The sequence below is a fragment of the Podarcis melisellensis genome, assembly GCF_964234715.1.
Source record: "Podarcis melisellensis genome assembly, chromosome: 6".
NCBI lineage: Eukaryota > Metazoa > Chordata > Lepidosauria > Squamata > Lacertidae > Podarcis > Podarcis melisellensis.
Window position 1 is genome coordinate 98,305,334 of NC_138538.1, and position 22,169 is coordinate 98,327,502.

The 22,169-nt window shown below is 44.6% G+C and overlaps 2 protein-coding genes and 1 long non-coding RNA gene across 3 annotated transcripts in view; 2 read left to right on the plus strand and 1 right to left on the minus strand.

Annotated features, from left to right (window-relative positions):
• The window catches only part of LOC309372005 (uncharacterized protein C1orf21), a 156,410-nt gene extending 137,953 nt beyond the window's left edge, over positions 1–18,457 (plus strand). The window contains exons 4-6 of the mRNA XM_081915210.1: positions 824–900; positions 7,627–7,687; positions 17,694–18,457. Coding sequence (XP_081771336.1) covers positions 824–900; positions 7,627–7,687; positions 17,694–17,732 — 177 coding nt within the window. The 3' untranslated portion in view covers positions 17,733–18,457. The remainder of the gene's footprint in view (positions 1–823; positions 901–7,626; positions 7,688–17,693) is intronic.
• TSEN15 (tRNA splicing endonuclease subunit 15) overlaps positions 1–22,169 on the plus strand; it is a 306,977-nt gene that overhangs the window by 278,441 nt on the left and 6,367 nt on the right. The window lies entirely within an intron of this gene.
• Positions 1–22,169, minus strand: part of LOC309372014 — a 237,713-nt gene that overhangs the window by 192,453 nt on the left and 23,091 nt on the right. The gene's annotated exons all lie outside the window — the stretch shown is intronic.

Here is a 22,169-nt window from a genome sequence, read left to right on the forward strand (position 1 = left end):
TTCAGAAACCTGTGGAGAGCCAAAGGTTCCCCCCCCCCCCCGTTATGGGGTTTGGCCTTTTTGCCACTGCTTCCATGGAAGGTCATGGAGATGCTCCTAAGGCTGTAAAAGACAGTGAGCGAATAATAAACTGCACTGGTCCCTGTTTCCTGAGGGTTTGAAAATCCTGAGGGTTTGATTACCTCATTTGGAATGTTTTCACTGTGGTATTTGGCTTTTCAGGGTAACCCAAAATGAGTATATGACTGTATCCTAGTGAATCCTATCTTCTCTGTGTTCTAAGGAATGGCCTGTAACACTTACAGCCATTTTATGCCTAAAGTTGCTTTTCCCTTGCGACATCCCAAACTTTTCATAGCTCTGAGTCCCTCCCCCACTCTTATCTCTCTCTCTCTCTCTCTCTCTCTCTCTCTCTCTCTCTCTCTCTCGTGTTTTCTCTCTGCTTCCATTATCCACCCACCCGCCTTGTGAGTTCTAGAATATATTCCCTGTGTGTCCATATGTGATCATGTAAGAAAATGAGATTGGCATCTGTTGCAAGACCGGGGGATATAACACTTTGAGGCCCTGTGGAGGAGAGAGAACAATCTTAATGTAACACGTAGAACGGGGTGTTCAAACAATATTTTCGAACAGGGTGTTGATCTATGAGCTGGTTTCTCATAGCTCAGCGTTGTAACATTTGGCCTCTCCACCTGTATTTTTTGCACCACTGTGTTTATTATATGTGGCCTCTTTTATCATTCAGTTGCAATCTGATGGCAAATAAGTGTTGCTTATTTTTAACCCTAACAGGTTGGTCTGTCTCTCTTCTCTCTTTCAGGAAAAAAGTGCCACTTCACATGTAAGGCTTAAGCCTAACAAAGAGCTTCCAGGATTAGTACACCAACCTAGAGCAAAGTAAGTCTTACGTTGGGGGTTTTTCCACTGATGAATTAAAGTGAAATTTCTATTAAATGTTTTACCCAAGGGAGATATTTCTGTCCCCACTTTCCTTTTCCCTCCCCAGAAGAGCTCATGGCTCTTCTGATTCCATCTGTCTATTTGACGTGCTGAAACACTGTCTTCCTATTTTATTTCATTCTGGATTGGCTGCTTAATATTTTAAATAGTTGGCTTGTTACTTTATATTATTTTATATTATTATTATTATATCTGGGAAAGCTAACAGGGTGCCCTCCAGATAGATGTCCTTTGGACTTCAATTTCCATCAGGCTTGCTTACTGGGGTGGATGGGAGTTGGAGCCCATCAACTTCTGGAGGGAACCACATTGACTACTCCAGCTTTGTACTGTGATGAAGGTGTTGCCATTTTAACTATTTTTAAAAAATTAAAAAGCATGACACTGTATTTTGAGAGAGGGGAGAAAACAGCAAATCCAAGCTGGTAGCCTTTGTTTAAGCAGACTTGAAGACCTTGAAGACCAGTGGAATTTGCTGCCAAGGAGTGTGGTGGAGTCTCCTTCTTTGGAGGTCTTTAAGCAGAGGCTTGACAACCATATGTCAGGAGTGCTCTGATGCTGTTTCCAGCTTGGCAGGGGGTTGGACTCGATGGCCCTTGTGGTCTCTTCCAACTCTATGATTCTATGATTCTATGGATTGTGCGAACTAGCTACTGCACTGGAGTGCTGAGCAGATGGGAAACAAAGCAGAGAATCAGCTCTCAGTTCTGGTTTGTCAATGGCTCAGGCTGTAGTTTGGATTTTGAACTGTGGTTAGTTCAAGCCACACAATATCTAAATCTGAGCTGTAGCATTGGGTCCTGAAATCTGGCTTAAAATATAGTTTCAGGCCCCAGAATCAGAATATCTTGTACAGAGGTTGAAAATCTGTGTTGGTACATCCATAGAACTAGAGGAAAGTTGGATGTCTCCCTAGGGGCTGCCACAGCCAGCCTTTGTACCTAGCAGTAGGCGGCATGGTATCTGCACAAAGACAAGGGAATGCCCATGAGAATTTGGGTAGTCTTGCTTTTCCGCTTTCAGATATAAACACTGCCAATTAAAAACAGCTTTGTTGCTGAACTCCTGTGACTTGTACCTGAAGCTCTTTGCAGTGGTTTCATACTTGAACACTGAGTTCTCTTCGGGTGCCGTGAGAAATCAAGTTGGGTTGCTGGAATAAGCAAACGGATCTTCTGGCTTTTAGTGAGCAGAACTAGGATAGGAAGTGTTACACACCTTGAGCATCTCATCCCAGCTGTGCTTCTTTGTCTATGTACTTTCTCACTTATGCTACCTACCTTTTGCTTTCTGCCAACTTGCATGGAGGAGAAGGTTTTTTCTTCTGAGCAGAGTAATGGCAGTGGGGAGAATGCCAAAAGAAATGGAGCCAAAGCAGAGCCAGCGAGAAACAAGAGGGAGATATTTGTATGCTTGAAGGAAACCTGAGGTTAGCAGAAGTAAATGAATACTTAAAAAAAAAACACACCCTAATGAAACTCCCCTTCCACCAACCCCACCACCAAAAAGATCCCCCGCCAGATGAGGACTGAGCATGTTCTATAGCTATAGCATTTTGAGTGTCAGATAGAAAATAAAAACTGAAACCAGGGGAGGACGGATGGAACAGAGTCTCCTGGCAGAAGGGCAGGCTGGCAGGTCCAGGTGAGCCTTCCTCAACCTGGTGCCTGCCAGATGGTTCAAATTATGCTGCCTGGCGCTGATGGGTATGGACGTCCAAAGCATTTGTGGGGTGCTAGGTTGGGGAATGCTAGTGCAGATACATGGCAACATTGCTGTTTTCACAGTCCACCTGTTCAGATTGTTGTAAAAATGAAATTCCTTACACAATGGGCTGCAGTAGCAATGCTTGTGGGATATTTAGTATTACAAGCGAATCATGTAACTTTTTCAAACATACATCCCTTGTTAGTAATTACAAGTGCCATCCCCGTAATCATTCTAAAAATAAAACCTTTGTTTTGTGAACAATAAAACTTAACTGTGTTGGCACCTAGAGAGTTACAGAAGCAAGGCTTGGATTTCAAATGATCTACTATTGTTATTTTGGATGGCATTGTAGAGTAAACAGGCTGTGTCTGTCATGCTCTGCATGTCAAGCAGGTCATCAGCTGCCCTGACATTTCCTTGTCACCTTTCATAAATGACATAGCAGAACTATGTCTCTGCACATGACTTGATCCTGAGAGGGAGAAGTTGGAGTATATGTGGCTTCATGGCTGGGGTTTGCTCACCCTGGCATTCTGCTCTTTGCTAAAAAGGGCTTACTTTTTAAAAGGGGTAAGCTGCATGAGGACTAGTTGAAAGTACTGCTGAATTTTTCTGCATTGGTCCGTCTTGGACAGAGGCTAACTGCAGCAAATGATGAAAGTGTGGCTGTTACCATGGAGAGAGCTTCCTGGTTCAAGGCATGAATAATCTCATTCATTCATACTAACCATTCTCCCTCCTTGAGTAGGTAAGTGGTTGGATTTTGGAAGAGAGAGCCTAAGAATATACAACTTCAGTTACTCACATTCAACCGATGTTACTGTTTTGTCCCCCACCCTTTCCCTTACTGCCCTTTTTATCTCATTGAAGCAGGGGTCTGCCTTTGGTTTGTTACAACGTAAGCAGAGTATACACTGTCAAATGAGCTTGTTAACCTGATTCACTTCCAAGAGTGAATCCAAGATTTGCAGAAGCGCCAAAAAAAGTAATAAGGGGATAAAGCCCCCTCCTTAATAAAATAAACTTATAAGTTGTGGCATATGCCAGTCCTGGTAACACAAATGTGTGCTTCTTTAATAAATGAAAAATTTAGAGGGATGGTGATGTTATGTCTAAATGATGGTTGGGGGGGGGGGAGTGTGATCCCGTAAATTGACCCTGTGCCATTTAACGTTTTCCTACACCCTCAACCTAAATCTTTCTGCGAATTTCATAACTGGGCCACCTCTTCTACTGAACGTGCACAAAATGCTCCCAGCTCATCCCCTGAGCAGCCCCCTGCCCCGTGTCCTCTGGCTTTGTGGGAGCATCTGACCTTACTCTGTGTGTTCAGCTTTTATTCTCCCTTGGGGCAGGGTCTGTCGGCTTCTGTCCTGTACCACACAAATGCACTGACAGCACTTTGCTGGCAACTAATAATAGTATTTTTCCAATCCTGCACACTGCTGTGAAACATGGTCCCGCTGACCTGGGCCTCATGGTTCTGCGAGGTTAATGGAAGTAAACTATCTGACCTTCTGCCTGGAGAGAAGTGATTTTGGGGGGTGGGGAGAGAGAGAGAACCTGGCCTGGGAAATGTCAATGTGTACTAGAGATTTTCAGTGAGTTTAGTGTTAAAGAGTGACTGTGCTACATCTGAACTTTACAGAAAGACCTTTCAGAGGAAAGCTATAAATCATGACTGATTTCAACGCTTTCAACGTCACTTTCAACGTTGGTGCTTGTAATGCTCACATTATTTGGTGAGAGGGCTTAATGGAATCAACGAGCTCCCGCCCCCCAGCGGGATAACCAAAGTTTATCCACACCATGCCTTCAGTAGCCTTTGCAAAAATAAATAAGGAGGCCAGGCACCGTCTGTCTCCCCTGTAATTCAAGTCCTCCGTAGTGATCTGTCTTCTGAATTTGCTCCCTCTCATCCAAGGCAGTGATATATGCAGGGCTCTTTTACGTCGTACTCAGATCTGCCAGGCTGAGCTCTCGGTGTGTGCTTTAATGACCCTTGTGCAACAGGGACAGTAGGCTAGAAGCCACGGGTAGCCTTATTGACATTACTGACCTTACCTCCACTGTCCGTCATTATGCCCCTGTATGCCAGTTTTGGGGACTCAAAATCTGGGTCCTGCATGCAAGCTTCCCATAGGCGCCCCTGTGAGACTCAGATTCTAAACTAGATAGGCATTTGGTTGGATCCAGGATGCTGTTTTTTCTTTAGTGAATCACGTTTTCCCTGTTCTTGGGAGGGGTGGTGCCTTTTAAGAATTTTGTTTGTGCAAGTTTCTGGGGGGTGCCATTCTCAGCTTCCCTCCAGCAGTTCCCAGAGTAAAAACCTCTGAAATTTTATTTGTGTCCAGGGCATTTTAGGTGCTGCATGCATGCCAGTAAATAAAGGCAAGTGAAGGCAAAAGTGCCCTGTGTGGTGTGCAGCTGGCACCGTTGATTTTGAAGAATTACAGGATTGCTGTTTTTCTAATGTACTTTTAACTGAAAGGACAGACACCATGTTTGCTTTCAAATCTGCGCAGGACAGTTAACCTTAAGGTAAATAAATACAACATACAGCCTGCCTTCAGCAATGTGTATGAATGGATGGGGACGTCACAGGCAGTAATGCGAGAATGCAGCTGCTTTAAAGAACACAGAAGTCCTTATTTCCATCTAGAATATGTTGGTGAGTGTGAGTGACAGGGGTGGCAAAGTTCAGTATACAACAGGAGAGAGTGCCATTTTACAGTGTATATTTGCATCCTTCCTGTGCCTCCGGGTGGATTTGCCTTTAATCTTCTTGCTGGAGCAAATCGGCAGTGGGCATCTGATGCTCTCATAGGCAAGTCCAAAGGCAGAAGTGGAAGCAGGAGAGTGGGATGAGGGAGGCCCAGAGGCAGAGATGAGCCAGGCTGGTGAAGAAGCAAGGGTGTCTCCCCTTCCTGCTGCGACAGGAGAGGCATGAAGCGGGAGGAGTAAAGGTAGGCATGCTGTCATAGTCTCAGATTGCTTGGGAGAGGAGAAGAGGAGACTTAGGCAGCTGTGGGAAGGAGGGGCAAGACCAGGGCCGGATTTAGGTTTGATGAGGCACTAAGCTTCTGAAGGTAATGGGGCCCTTTGTATGTGATAATTTAGGGAGCAGGCTAGAGGCAGGGCCCATTACTTACATCATAGGAGCCTACACAACACAAAACACTGTTGCTGTATGTAGGTTTTATTTTATTTGTTTTTTATCTTATATTTTGGAAATTTATATCCAGGTTTTTTCTTCTTTTAAATTTTTTGGGGACCCCCAAGAGAGTGGGGCCCTAAACTATAGCTTGTTTAGCTTATACATAAATCCTGCACTGGGCAAGACTTACCAAAGAAAAGTTGTGGTGCTCACTAGGCCAGAGTGAGCAAATCCAGTTTCTTCTAATAAAGAGTAAAATTCACTTATTCCATGTGATTTTATTGCTAGCTGACTTCTGACAGAGGCCCACACACAGTGTGCCCTGGGACAGGAAGGGCCGAGGTGGTAACAGGTAAAAAATTGACACAACAACGTTCTGGAATTGAAAATGGCCACAACTTTATTGATTACAGGTGAGAGTAGGCTTTGGCTTATGCCCCTGGGTGTGTATCCTGAATCAGCCTCCTGCCTGAAGGCTGACGTTTTGACAGGATCATGCCTGGGTTACAGGCCACCCCAAGATGCAGGTCAACTAAAACGGCCCCCAAGGCCACCATTGGAAGTTCTATGGTCCTTCCGCTCCCCTCTTGACTTCTGGACAGAATCTTACACCCAGACCCCTTTACGAGGGTCCCCTGAGATACTGCACCTGCTAGAGGAAGAGGGAAATGCACCAATTCATCCTCTACCAGGAAATAGACTAAGGATTCAACCTAATGCCTTATTTCTCACATTGGTCAGCCAGATACCAATGGGAAACCCAAAAGCAGGATCCCAGCGGAACGGAAATGGCAGTGGATTGGGGCCAGTGCTTTCCTCTCTAGTTTGAATGTGGCAGCCTTAACTGTACAGTGTCTGTGTACAGCAGATTGGGTCCATTTATTGATCTCACTGGGCCTCTCAAATATTTTATTTTGAAAATTGATATCCTCAGTGGTGTTTAACTACGGTAAGTAGAGTAATACCCACTGAAATGAATAGACTTAACATAGTTGTGTTCATTAATTTCAGTGGGTCTACTTCAAGGAAATCTTACCGTATGTTCCAGCATACAAGACGACTTTTTATCGCTGGAAAATCACCCCAAAAGTCGGGGTCGTCTTATACGTTGGGTATACGCGTTGGGAAGGAGGAGAGGGAGCCTGTGAGAGAGGTGCCCCTTCTGTCGTCACTCCTCCTCCCTCCCCACAGAAGGGGACGTGGAAAGTCCTTCCGAGCCCGCCTGCCCGCCAAACGCCCGCTCTGCCCCTGGCGGTGCTCAAACTCTAAAACTCTAAAATTGAACAGCAAAAGTTGGGGGTCACCTTATACGCCCAGTTGCCTAATACGCTGGAATCTACGGTACTTGAATCCTACCCCCTGCTTTCTCCCTCCACCAAAGGAGTTGCTCAAGGTGACTCACAGACAGAAATGCAAACAGCAGTCATTCAACAATTAGAGCACAAGTTATCAGACCAAAGGCAGCAGCAAAAACAAAGCACAAAGAACAGCATGGAATCATAGAATAGAATAGAATCATAGAGTTGGAAGAGACCACAAGGGCCATGGAGTCCAACCCCCTGCCAAGCAGGAAACACCATCAGAGCACTCCTGACATATGGCTGTCAAGCCTCTGCTTTAAGACCTCCAAAGAAGGAGACTCCACCACACTCCTTGGCAGCAAAGTCCACTGTCAAACAGCTCTTACTGTCAGGAAGTTCTTCCTATCAAAATTTTTATTTAAAAAGGAGTGTTCTCAATTGCTGACTGAATACAAACAAAAAGGGAAATGAATCTGTTCTTTTTGTGTGTTTCAGCATGCACATCTCTGAAAGCCAACAAGAATTCTTCAGAATGCTGGATGAGAAAATTGAAAAGGTAAGCATAACTTAGAATATGTTTCTGTATGGCAATTATGGAATGTGACCTAGACACAAGAATCTATTAGGGGGCTTAATCTAGGGTGGTTTCTCATGTTGATGATGTTTCCATTCTAAATAATTGCAGTTACATCCATTCAGGTTGTCATGATGTCAGTCTTCAAAGATTTATTGCGAAAGTGACAACAAACTTGTGAATACTAAACCAACCTTTTATTTTGAATGGGATGTGAAAGCTCATGCATGTTACCACCTTGTACGTGGGAACAGACAAGGGCTAAGGTGAGTATTTAGCAGTGAAGCAGCTCAAGGGGGAAGGATTTCTTTGGAGGAAGGGAGCATTCTGTTCTAGTCAGAGCAGCCTTTGATGTCCCTGCACTGGATGCCTCTTGGTATCAGATGCAGTGGCCGATGCCGGGTCAGGACACTGGCCAGTTTATCACCAGTGAGATCAGTTATCCAAGTTCATGGGTAGGCAAACTAAGGCCCGGGGGCCAGATCCGGCCCAATCGCCTTCTAGATCTGGCCCATGGACAGTTCAGGAATTAGCATGCTTTTACATGAGTAGAATGTGTCCTTTTATTTAAAATGCATCTTTGGGTTATTTGTGGGGCATAGGAATTCATTCATCCCCCCTCCAAAATATAGTCCGGCCCCCCACAAGGTCTGAGGGACAGTGGACCAGCCCCCTGCTGAAAAAGTTTGCTGACCCCTGTCCTAGTTGCTCAGGGCAGCAATCAGCTCTGACCTAGATAGTAGTTAAGGGAATATCATCTGACTTGACATGGCATATTTGTGTAAGGAGGCTTCTCAGTCACTCTTGATTCTCCTTGTCCATAGTGATTTTAAAAAAATGTTCTGAGCACATCCCATGTTCATCCTAGGTGAGAAGTATTGTTATTATCCCAAATAACAAAATCACTTCTACCCTTTAGTGGAGCACAGTAATAATGTCAAATAAGTCATTCTGTGATATCAAAAAATGCAAGAGAGTGGTTGTCAGAGGGGCTAAATTAAGCATTATGAAAGAAAGAGTATTGTGTACGTACCCTTTCATCCAAGTGTTTCATCTCAGTGACTGTACTGATCTGGAGAATGAGCCCAGCCTACTAACCAGGGGCTCCTTCCAGGGCTGCCCACTCCCTTCTCCTCCCTTGGCATGGGATCAGAAGCTTCATCTTCCATTTTAGGTTAACCACAGTTTAGTGTGTCATCTCAACCCTGAATTGTGGTTGATCTTAATGATAGTTAGTGAAAACAAGCTACCGTGTTTTTTGCCCCATAGGACGCACCTCGTTTTTTGGGGGGAAATAAAGGGGAAAAATTATTCCCAGCCCAAGCTTCCCCCGACCCCAGCCCCCAGAACAGGCTGCTATCCGCTAGCCGTGGGAGAGCCACGCGACTTTGCGCGGCTCTCCCACGGCTAGCGGAGTGCTGCGCAAAGCCCAAAGCTTGGGGCGCGCTGAGCTCAGCGCGCCCCAAGCTTCTGGGTGCCGGCAAGGTCTCCGCTAGCCGTGGGAGAGCTGGTGGTCTCCGCTAGCCGTGGGAGAGCTTCCTGAAGCCTGGAGAGCGAGAGGGGTCGGTGCGCACCAACCCCTCTCACTCTCCAGGCTTCAGCAAAAGCCTGCATTCGCCCCATAGGACGCACACACATTTCCCCTTCATTTTTGGAGGGGGAAAAGTGCATCCTATAGGGCAAAAAATACGGTAACATCATAAACCATGATTTGAAGTTGGCTTGTTCCCATTAACCTTAGTTAAGATTGACCACAGTTTGTCTGGGTTCAGATGACACAGAGAGCTGTAGCTCATGTAAAAGAGAAGCAGGAGCTTCCACACACCTCTTCTTGACACATGGCAGGAAGAGCAGGACGGGTGCAAACCTGGGGGAAGATTAGGCTCATTCTCATAATGCTTAACTACGGTTTGTTTAGAATTACATTTAAACAAACCCAGTGTCTGCCTACCTTGGTTTGGAAAGCCTTTTAATGCAGTGCATTAAAACTGGCTGTTTTTCTGCTTTGGTTCTTGAATAACAACCAGTATTTGAGAAAAAACTCTTAATGGATAAGTATTTTTTTGCACCGATAATTCATGAAGGACTCTACTTTTATGTTCACCTTTGATATCTAGTCACAGATTTCAGTGGGCGTTTCAGATCATTCAGACAGCTAATATTTCAGGTGCCTGTACTGAAAATAATCACAGTAGCTAAATAAAACATCTGAGCACACTTGTTTTTATTCCATTCATATCTCTGCAGTGGTGCAAAGTTGATTACAGTACATTTAAGTATTTTGTCATGGTAATAAAGCTCCAGGCAATGATTGGCTATTTTACTGTCACAGAAATGTGGAGTAAGCAGTAGTGTCTCCAGCTGCCATTGGCTGAGCTGCTCAGATACAAGGAGGACATACCTAATTCCTACCATTGGCCTTGCTGGTAGTGGCTGAATCAGGTCAGTCCACTGCAGAAAAATTTGCCCTTGCAAATTGAAGTTGCCCTCTACCAAACAAATAAGAAAAAAGTGTGCTTTGAAACTTTTATGTGATATGGTTATGCGGCAGAGGGGATTTTTTGCCCATAACTCTCCACAGTGTAAGTGTAAAGGTAAAGGGACCCCTGACCATTAAGTCCAGTCTTGACCGACTCTGGGGTTGCGGCGCTCATCTCGCTTTATTGGCAAAGGGAGCCAGAGTACAGCTTCCAGGTCATGTGGCAAACGAGAGCAGCACACGGAAACACCTTTTACCTTCCCGCCAGAGCGGTACCTATTTATCTACCGTATTTTTCGCCCCATAGGGCGCACATAGTTTTTTGGGGGGGAAATAAAGGGAAAAAAATATTTCCCACCCAGGCGTGGGGCTGGGGCAGGGGAGCTTCCCCCGACCCCAGCCCCCAGAACAGGCTGCTCAGCGTGCCCCGGGCTTTGGGCAGCAGGCTGCTATCCACAAGCCTAGGGAGTCCTGCGGGAACTCCCGCGGGGGTCCCCTGGCTTGCGGATATCATCCTGAAGCCTGGAGAGTGAGAGAGGTCGTTGCGCACGGACCCCTCTCGCTCTCCAGGCTTCAGCGAAAGCCTGCATTAGCCCCATAGGATGCACACACATTTCCCCTTCATTTTGGGAGGGGGGAAGTGCATCCTATAGGGCGAAAAATAAATACGGTACTTGCACTTTGACGTGCTTTCGAACTGCTAGGTTGGCAGGAGGGACCGAGCAACGGGAGCTCACCCCATCATGGGGATTCAAACCACCGACTTTCTGATCGGCAAGTCCTCTGTGGTTTAACCCACAGTGCCACCCGCGTCCCACAGTGTACTTGTATGGAATAACAATATTTCCGTGACAAAATATGTGACATGTTCGTTGACTAAGTAAATATAAGTGCTCTCTGTTTCCTTATTAGAAAAGGAATCTTTTGTTCTCTCTTGGCTGCATATAACCTTTTTGGTGGTTGTGCACACATTTCCTCCCCAAAGTCAGAAATTGTTTAGCAAGGTTAACATTTCCATTTTATCTGCCATAAGCTTGGGATACCCATTCCTATATTTAAAGCCAATGATTGGCAGATGATAATTTGCAGGTAGGACTGGAAACACCACAAAGCACTGCAGCCAACTCAGCCAGCCATTCCAAAAGGATACCATGGAAGATAGTATCAAAGATCACTCGGATATCAAGAAGAGTTAAGAGGGTCATTCTGTCTCTCTCTGACTCCTGTCAAAGGTCTTGGTTGAAATTATCAACTCCCAATTTAGCTTCTCAAACAATCAGCCTTTCCTGTGCCACCATTGGCTGTTGCCAGATGCCACTTCCACTCCCATTTCCCTCTCCTCCTCCTCCTCTTTGTGGGACACTGGAAGTTGGACCCAATATCCTGCTACAGTTATTGGAGTCCTGGCTTCACATGCAAGTGTAATCCTGCTGTTAATATATAGTCCAGAATAAGCAACAGGGCTGCACAAATGAGAAGCCAAGCTAATGGAGGAGGTAGATATTTTGGGAAAGTTTAATAAGCTTTATTTTAAATAGGACTCACCTATTAGGACTTTAAATTTATTTTAAATAGGACTCACCAAAGTGTAGCCAAAATCACAAGGGAAGCTTCACAGCAGAGAATGGAGAATTTATGATAGAATCAATTAGGCCTGAAGAATGAGTCCCAGGGGTCAATTAGAGGGGATTGGGTCAGTAAGACAAGTAATTAGCTTGACCTTAGAAATCAAGACATGAATATTATCTTCAGAAGCCATGAGTATGAGTTGCAACAAAACAGTGAAAATCAAATACTGATGATTCTTAGGAGATTCACTACAGGCGACAGTTCTCTCAAGCAAATTAATTAGCCTCAGAAGCAATGTTGCTGAATTGAGGCAGCGCCTGAAACTTGCTCTTTGATATTGGACAACCGAGGCAGCCCTGACCACAAGGTCAGATTTTTGCTGTCACTCAAGCTGGCAAGATTGGAGAGAGGCTTAACAAGCCCTGTTGAAATTCATTGGAGCCTAGCGCTTGTTCGTTTCAACGAGGCTAGCATAGGAAATCCCCAGGATGGGCTGTGTCTCACATTAAACTATGGGTGTGCCGTGTGGATTTTCTGCCTCTGGCACCAAAATGTCTTGGGCCACTTCTATAAAAGAACCTTTCAGAAAAGATTTAAGTTGAACAGTGGAAATGGAGCAATACCAACTTACAGACAAATTCTAAATTCCTGACTGACAGCTAATTTTCGAGTGAATTGAAGGGGTAATGCATGGATTAAGGCTGCGTTACTGTTTTGACCCAGTGGACCAAATCCTTATTGGTTCCTACCCCTACTTGCCAAATTTGAAAGGTAGATGGGACAGCCCACCTGTCAATCACCTCCAGCCATCAGATGATTGGCAAGTAGCTTGTCCCACCCACTTGTCATGGTCCTTTTCACAGTGCTTAGGAACTGCCAAGCAGAGGGCTGACAGAGCTGCTTTCTGAATTGATTGCTTGCGTAATTGAGTTCCCCACATAACTGGATAAAGTGATTTTTTGTAATGTATGGGGGGGAGAGGGTGCCCTAACAACACTGACGACATGATGGGAAAGATTTGGGGCCCATTTGGCTCCACAGTTGCTAATCTCTAAGAGTGTGACTACTAGATGTGATAGCAGCATGATTCAATTTGGATTGTAGAGATTTTTTGTAAAGCACGGGGTACTGGAGTTTGAAAGTTTAGCGTGGGTGATCTTGAGCATTGGGGGAAAGTGAGATCTTCACCAGTGCTTTCCCCCAGAGTCATTGCTGTGACCCTGTATGAGTTCCCTGCCTGCACCACAGTCACATAGTTCTAATAGGTAGGTAGGAGGTCAGAGAACTTGCACAGGAGCAAATTGGGGCAGCAGAGCGAGGAGATATTGTGACTGGAAGAAGAGTACAGCTCTCCTCTCCTTCTTGCCCAAGTTGTGCTGTGCATCTCACGCCACCCTCTCGGCTGCTCTCTTGCCCAGTTTGGCGCTAAGTAAAATGGTAGGTTGTAGCAATATCTGGTATGCCGTGCACTTGTTAAACTTCAGCTCTCTATATTTTTTACAGTCATCAATACTTTATTTTGGCAGGATGAAAAATGTTTCCCCTCTCCCCAGACTTTCACAACAAAATACAGGAATTGATTCAGACATTGAACCTGTTTCTGGTAGCTGTCATACTGACGACCAGCTGGACATGTCTGCACTCATGAGCTCTGTGAATCCAGCATTTGAATATTTTTATTTTCATGCCAATGCAAGGGAGCAGCCCTTTGATGAACAAAAGTCTGACCAGCACAGTCCCATCTCAGACTCCCCATTTCCTTTGTGGCAGCTGCCTTGGAGCTGGTGGCTTGTAAGTCTGGAGGAAAGAAAAGAGCAGTTACCATTTGTGCTGCCCTGCTGTGGCTCAGCCCTGACAACAGCCAGACTCTCCCAGCCTTCTGGGAGGAAGCAGAAGGCCCCAGCTTAAAGGCTGCTTCTTTTGAATGCAGAGGGCTTCCTTTCAGACTTGGCTGCAGTGAAATCCAGGAGAGACAATGAAAGTGCACTGAATTTAGCTCTTTCCAAAGGGTAGTGAGACATCACTTTAAAATTGAGGATCAAAACAAGGACATCTAATACGGGAGGTGTGTGTGTACATCTTGTAGGCTGGATTGCCATTCATAATGTACTTAATAAATTAATTTTCCCTACATACACACACATCTGACACCATAAGCCATTTCATGGCAGTGCCACAGTAAACCACTTTACTTGTGAAATCATGAATGGGGTGTGTTATTGGGATGTACAATGGAGCTTTTTTGCACAGTATACAAGTGGTTCTATGATACGTGGTTTTTACTGCCAGGGCAGGCTCTCTTACGCTACAAAAGTTATTGATTAAAATGGGAGTGCTGTGGACGCATCCATTCATTTATTTGCAAAAAGTAAATGCCATGTACATGTGTGCATGCAAACGCGCAAGCCTTTTTTGTTCCATCCTTTCTGAGAAGGCAGTTTTTGAAAAATGGGGGTTCCTGTAGCAGTGAGCCGTTTCTTTATTGCTTTGGGGTGCTATTCATGAAAAAGGCCTCTGTGCCTTGCCAGCTTTCTTAGCGACAGCACAGTTTCTTTCACCACAACAGCAGCCCACCCAACCTCTCCCTTTGCTTGCTTTGTAGTCGCCTAGTTAAATGCAGGAGCAAGAGGAGAGGCTGTGTTGCCTTCGTCACAGACTGCTCTCCCCAACCCCACACTGGGGAAGATACATTTAGTTTAAAGGAATTCTGAGATCCTGCGATGCCAGCCTGTTGTTTTAAAACAAGAAAGCAACTAATAAACGGATATTGGGGGGGGGGGACACAGTATCCCAATAAGAACATGAGACTGATTGTACTTTTTAAAACTTTTGGAACTGGGAGGAGCCTGCTGTTTTTCAATTCAAATTGATCCTGGGGTCTGTGCTTCTTTTGTTGAGGAGAAAATATGCCACAATTGTGCAACAAAGTGCATGCAGTTTCTTTCTGTGAGAGGGGATTTTTCTGAACTTGCAAAATACAGTATTTAGAATTAGGAACAGTTAATAGGGTTGCCATACATCCGGAATTTCCTGGACATATCCAGAATATTGCAGTCGGAAGCAGTGTCCAGAATATTGCAGTCGGAAGCAGTGTCTGGGTGAAAATTGCTAAAATGTCCGGGAAAATCTGGATGTATGGCAACCCATGTCGGCAGTGTCGTTTTTGGCAATTTACCTTAAAAATAGCTCAACAACTTTCCTGTCTGGATTTTTACTGCTTGAAATTTGGCAATCCCATTTTTAAGGACTACAGAGTTGGAAATTTTTGTATTAGAAATTATCTGCATGCCTTCTTCTTTGGGTAAATTTTAAAAATGCATGTGTATTTTCAGAATGGGTAGGAGAATGTGGACTGTTTGGCCTCAGAGTAGCTTACCAGGTTCTTCCCAGCAACCCTGCGAAGCAGTTTAGGCTGAGGGATACTGACTCACTCGAGGTCGTCCCAAGAGCTTCATGGATGAGTAGGGCTTTGAACTTGGGTGTCTCTCATCACAGTCCAGCACTCCGGCCACATCGCCACACTGGCTGCTCCATGTCATTCATGACGAAGTGAGCAATTATTAGAGCGGGGGGCAGCAAGCAGGAAAATAACTTTATTGAAAGTTGGACTTTGTTTGTTGTAATGGAATGGCAAATTAGAAGACACTTCTAATGCATGTGCTCACAAAATATTTTTTAAGATATAGATGGGGAAGATGCACAAATAGTACAGTGGTGCCCCACAAGACGAATGCCTCGCAAGATGGAAAACCCGCTAGACGAAAGGTTCCCCCCCCTTTTCCCCAAGCCGCTAAGCCGCTTATCAGCTGATCCGCTAAGCCGCTTAACAGCTGACCCGCTAAGCCGCTTAACAGCTGATCCGCTAAGCCGCTAATAGCGCTAATCCGCTAAGCCGCTAATGGGCTTGCTTCGCAAGACGAAAAAACCGCAAGACGAAGAGACTCGCGGAACGGATTCTTTTCGTCTTGCGAGGCACCACTGTACTCTAAAAAGTGCTTGTCTGATACTGCCTGAAACGTATGTCATTCCTTTGTATTATTCATATGCTACTTAGGATCAGTGCTATTTTTCTAGAAAAAGAGGTGCCAGAACTCACCATGAACACCTCCCTCGTTCTCTTAGAATGGCAATGGTGCCCACCTGGGAGCTGCCAGAAGTGGGTTCCAGCTGAAAGAAAGTCCTGCTTAGGATTATTTAGGAAAAACATCATGACTTGCTTGCAGTTGCCCAGCCCAAATCTTATTTGCAATTCAGTCTTATGTAACTGACTTAATGTGGGTGTCACTTTCATGGACTAGGCCAGAGCTAAACTACAGTTGATGACTTGTCTTTCACTGGTTTACAATGTTCCTATCCTGAAATGATTTGCATTAAATGCTTTGGCTCCATCTGGAAGCTTTTGGTTCCATCCTGGTTTCTGCAGGGTTTGGGTGCATGACAGAGTTCCCCTGGGGAGCTTGCTTGCACACTTCACCAAGCAGGATTGAACTCTCTGTGCATCAGTTGATGCGTGAGAAGGTGAAAAGTCTTGCTTGCTGCAGGGTATGAGGCATCCATCCCTTCCCATCCCATCCCATCCCATAGGACACCAGATGTGGGGCTGGTGGGTGTGCTTTGGTGGAAGGACCTTGCAGATCAAATGGAGAAGCTGGTGGGCCAGATTTGGCCTACAGACCAAAAAATCCCCACCCCTGAGCTAGACCTTCTCATCCATCGCCTCCTCTCACTTCAAGCCCCCTCATCCACAGCCAACTTCTCTTTTACAGCCTCCTCTACTGGCGTTTCAAACATGTAATGCAAAGGGAGGTTTTACTCCCTTCCCTCAAGATGTTGGAAATCATGATTGATAAACCCACATGCATAAATCTTCTTGAGTTACCCTCTTTACCCTTTCTGGTGATTTGGGTTAAGTGTGATAGTGTTGCCCGTGTTGTGACGTGAAAGTAAGAAAAATGAATCCATATTGCAGCTTGGAAAACTTCAAAGTGAAACTGATCAGTATGAAGCTTGCATGCTATATTCAAAGGAGCTGTTTTCAAATGTGACATGATACTGGCTTCTTAATTTGATTAATACTTTTAGCCATGATCCCCTTTCTCCTCTTTCCATGGTAGTCGCTTTCAGAGATTGACTATGCTGAAGAACTACTTGTCACACTTCAGGAAGACGTGGGCTGTATCCCTCATTTCTTAACCAGTGTGTATGTTCTTGTTCTCGCCTCTCCCTTTTTTCAAGTGCTGCTGCTGCTGCCTACGCAAAGTGATCAGAAAGCTTGACAGGATGCTTAAAAAATAGAGCAAGTGCTTCAGCTAAATTCCAAACCGAGGAATAATAATTGCCAGAGGCGCAAAAGTCCCCTGGTGCCAGGGTTGCTGAAGAAGATGGGAAGCAGGTTTCTCCTCCTCTCATGGGTTCTGCCATCTATGGGACCTGTCTGTTGCCTCTTCCTAGAGGAAGTGGCTCAGGGAAGTTGTAATTATTACATTTCTAAGGAAGGCTCTTCTGGACCCCCAGGATTGTGCAAATCTTAGCTGGTTGCAAACACACACCCCTTCAGGAATTGAACTAGTGATTCATGTGCAACTCTGGGCATTCTTGGATGACACCCATTATCTAGATCTGTTTCATTCTGGGTTCAAGCCTGAGTTGGCACTAAGGTGGTCTTGGTGGTCCTGTTTGATGCTCACAGAACAATAGGAGGGCAGAACATTTGCTATTTTATTATTGCTCCCTTCTGACATCCAGTAATGCCTAGGGTAACACTCTGCCCTAACCACATATGACGAAGAGGTTTCCTACTGAAAACACTATAGGACCAAACAGAAGAATTCAATGTAGCTAGCTGCCAAAGAGCTGGAATCAATGTAGCTAATTCTGTTTTTCCTGTGTTAAATGTGTATATACTTCTCTCTCTCTCTCTCTCTGTTTTTCCCTTTGAAGGGTCGTGATTACTGTTCAGAAGAGGAGGATATCACATAGTGCCATTTCTGCTGATCAAAACGGGAATACTACTGTGTAAATAGATTACGGTCAAGATCCTTTTTGGAAGTCTTCTCAAGTGAACAGCACTACATAACAAAAGATCATTTCCGCATTGTATGCTCCATTCAGTTGCAGTGTTTCTTAATGACCATACAATGAACGTTACGAAAGGAACGAAGAACAGCTTGTGTGGAACTGCCTTGGCTGATGCTGGCTGAAACATGTGGCAGATTTTTCACTTAGCTGTGTCCAGGAACACAGCAAATATTTCAGCATAAAATCTTAAGTGACACTGTAGATTTCACTTGGGCTGTTGGCCTATTTTCTATTGGCTGAAGTAGTATTATACAACACCTACCATAACTGAGCAGCTGAACCTTCAAGTTCACTCTGTTTGTCAACCCCTCCCCCTCCCCCCGGGTTGCAGAGTTCTTATTAATATGGACAATTTAGAGCTTTGGAGGTGGGATGCTTTGCCATGACCGTCCTCGTTTCTCTGCTAGGAAGAAGTTACCAATTTAAAAGCATGTTGTCACACAAATACTGGATATGGTGATGCAGGAGCAGAAATCTGTATTTTTAAAAAAGTTTCTTTAAGTATTTCAATCGAGGAATAAGCTTGCAGTATTGGCTTTGCTGACTACAGATGGAAGTTGTGACCACAATCAGTTTGAATCCCTCTTTTTTTTCTAAGAAAATAAACATTTTACTGTTTTTAGGTATTCTCGTCTTATACCCATTCATGCAGTCCAGTGTGTTTAAAGAATAATTGGGTAAACAGGGTGGGAGCAAAACACCCCTTTGGAATTATCCTGTGAGAGGATGTTATTTTAAAGCACCTGTGTGCCAATTTGGGATGTCTGTAGAGTTTATTTTTCCACATTATAAAAATATGATACTCTCTCTTCTCAAAGGCAGATGTAATATTTTTAACAAATATTGTCATGAGTAAAAATAAGCCTAAGGTTTAAAAAACAAAAACACTTTTGCATTTATTCTTTAAAGAAGTTCAGCATTTTTCTTCTATGTCTTTGAGGGGGTATAACCATTAAAAAATGCTTCTTGCAGCAATAGAAGCCGGGGTTTATATCCCTCCTTTGCCTTATCATGGTTTCAAGATGGCCATCCATCAAGAAAAGTGTACAAATTGAAAAAGCACATTTTAGATTAGTCTGTGGAAATTGTAATACAGTTGAAGTGAAGATTTTACCCTGGATCAAGATAGATATTGCACATAGGATTCTACCCGCCCCCGAGTCCAACTAGTTGAATTATGTCCTTGCTTAGCTAGTATCAGTATAATGGACCATGAGCATCATCCAGCCTCTCTAGCTGTGATGTCTTTTGTCTCCATCTTGATGAGATATGTCACAGTGACTAGGTATGTAGATCCCATCCCTCTGGTTGCCATCAGATAAACTGCTATGACTTGGTTGATGTCACAGAGGGCTTTGGGCATTTGATTCTGAAGTAGGTGCCCGGCCTTTATAAAACGGAAGCCACCTTTTCCACCCTGGTGCCCTCTAGATGTTTTGGACCAGAACCCCCATCAGCCCCAGCCAGAAGGTGGAGCTAAGCATGGAAACATTGTCTACATACCGTGGGCTTTTGTGTGGTGGTAACTGGGTGCAAATCAGTTGAGTGGCTCCAGATTTTTCACAGGAAAGGGCAACAACAGCTTCTGCTTAAGATAAGAGATAACTGTGTTCTTAAGCATAAATGTTTACAATGAGATTGATTTACCAATTGCCCTTTTGTGAACTGTCTTAATTTTTTCCATATTCACCGTAAGCTCATTGGTCTAACTTTTAAATGTTCTCACTGGTGTCCTCTGTCTTGCCATTCCTTCCTGCTCTCTTGATTCCACTGTTTCTAGTCATCTTCTTCCAAGGTATATTCTTCCAGTTCATTTCCATGTCTCTCCTTTTCCTGTTGCTGGCACCTTCTTTCTAGAAGAATCCTGTCCCCTTTGATACTCACATTATTGCTTCACCTCTATACAACATTTTAAACTGCTTAAAATTTCCCTTTTCTCTTTTTCTGATTTCCCCCTTTCCTTGGTACCTTGTTTTTAATTTCCCTTACCCATTCCTCTCTTTACTTTCCCCTGTCTATCATGTCTACCTCAGATTGTAAACCTACAGGTATAATTTCCCCCCTGAGACTATGTGACATAGGCATTGGTTACAATTTATAAGGGGTGGTGTGGATCCAAAACCCTTTTTCCCTTCTGTTTTAGCATTTCCAGAAAAAGGGTGTCAGAATATGGGACTAGGTAAAGGGTAGATTTGTGCTAGATGGTGTCTTCAGCCCCTGCTATTTGCAATGGTGCCCAATGGAGGAGACCATACCTTGTTCAGAGCCAAATACTTTGGGGGACTTGATCATGATGTGAAGTACAGTGGTGCCTCGCAAAACGAAAAGAATCCGTTCCGCGAGTGTCTTCGTCTTGCGGTTTTTTCATCTTGCGAAGCAAGCCCATTAGCGGATCAGCGGATAAGCGGCTTAGCGGCTGGATCAGCTGATAAGCGGCTTAGCGGATTAGCGGATCAACTGTTAAGCGGCTTAGCGGATCAGCTGTTAAGCGGCTTAGCGGATCAGCTGTTAAGCGGCTTAGCGGATCAGCTGTTAAGCGGCTTAGCGGATCAGCTGATAAGCGGCTTAGTGGATCAGCTGATAAGCGGCTTAGCGGCTTGGGGGAAAAGGGGGGGAGGAAAAAACCCCGCAGGAACTCGCAAGACATTTTTGTCTTGCGAAGCAAGCCCATAGGAAATTCGTTTTGCGAAGCACCTCCAAAACGGAAAACTCTTTCGTCTAGCGGGTTTTCCGTCGTGCGAGGCACTCGTCTTGCAGGGCACCACTGTAATTCCCTGCAATAAGAAGCCAGTATGCAAATAGAGGGAAGCAAAATTTACCCTTGGAAGTCACGTTCTAGCTGCAGAAATGTTGAATGCCATAACCAACCTGTTCAGACTTCTTTCAGCTCCTATTTTCTCCAGTTTTTGTGGGGAGGGGGGGTGCCCTAAAGAGGAAAGATAACTGGGTGTGAAATAAATTCACATGGAATATACTATACATTACTGAATATTTGTATAGTCTCATATCAGTACTACTTTCTCCAGGTTTACTGGAAGTTGCTTTTCCGGGTTCCCTGTGTCTTGTTTGATCAAAGTCTAATTTATCCTGATTTTTCTCTAGAATTAAAAGAGAGGCTTCTGTTCTCCTATCTGGTGTTGATTTTATTTCACAAGTGATGCCATTTTTTAAAAAATGAAGCAGCTTCCCATTAGAAGGGGCATTTTTTTTCCTTTTGAAAAAATAATGTGTGACAGATTCTGCATTCCAAGGAATCTTAAGCTTGGTGAGTCGATCCCCCTTAACCCGAAGAACTGTAGGATTCCACATGTGAGTATAGTATTTATCTGCATCATTTAAGAGTTGAGTAACATACATCAGAGTAAGTGGTGACACACACCAAAGAGTTGCAGTGTGTTCCCCAACCTGTAAGAGGGATCTTGCAGTGCTATTCAAGGAGACATTCTCCTTCCCCATTTTTTCTTTCTCGTCCTCCTGAAAGTTCCCCTCAAAGGCCCACGTCTGGTACTCTCTGCCAGCCCTCCTCATGATCACTTATTGCAATATAGCACCCTTTGGAGGACCACATGCCAGCAGTGGGTGGAGCTGGAGGGAAAGGTGGACTGAGCAACCCATGTGAATGTTAACTTGGTACCCTCACTCCCACCCCTCTCTCCATCCTGCATCCAGATAAAGAAGCATTATCCAGGTTCAGGGAAACATTCTAGCCAGATGAAAAGCCCTTGGGGAACAGAGGAGGGCCAGGCCTGGGCAGAGTCCTGAGTGCCAGAGACAGAGGCACATCCACAGCTGCTGCTGAATGCAGAAACACGGGTTCCATTGACTTCCATGCAGCCAAGTTGCATTTTTCAGTGTTCAAAAAACCCAAAGCAAAAATCATTTTTCATATTGAAAAATCCAGCGTCCACCATTTGCTCTTTCTGGACAGACATTCTGCTTCTCATTACAGCAGCACTAAATTTCTCCTTCTATGGGCAATTTTCACTTCTGCCCTAAGGGAGGAAAAAATTCGAGAACCCTGTTGCATCAAGCCAGTGACCCAGCTTCCTGTTCTCACAGCGACCAACCAGATAGCAGTGAGAAGCCTGCGAGAAGGACCTGGGCATAAGAGCAGCCTCCCCCCAGCCCCAGTGAATCTTAGCTACTGGTATGGAGAGTCTGCCTTAGGACCATGGAGGTTGAACATGGCCATTGCTCATTGCTAGGAACCAGGACGTTCCACCTCTAGACAATAGACTGAGCTACTTTATCATTCTTATGTCTATAGACTCAACGGCCACTGTTCAGTCCTGGACAGTCATAGGAATTTAGGTGATAATATTTCATCCCGTACTGGTA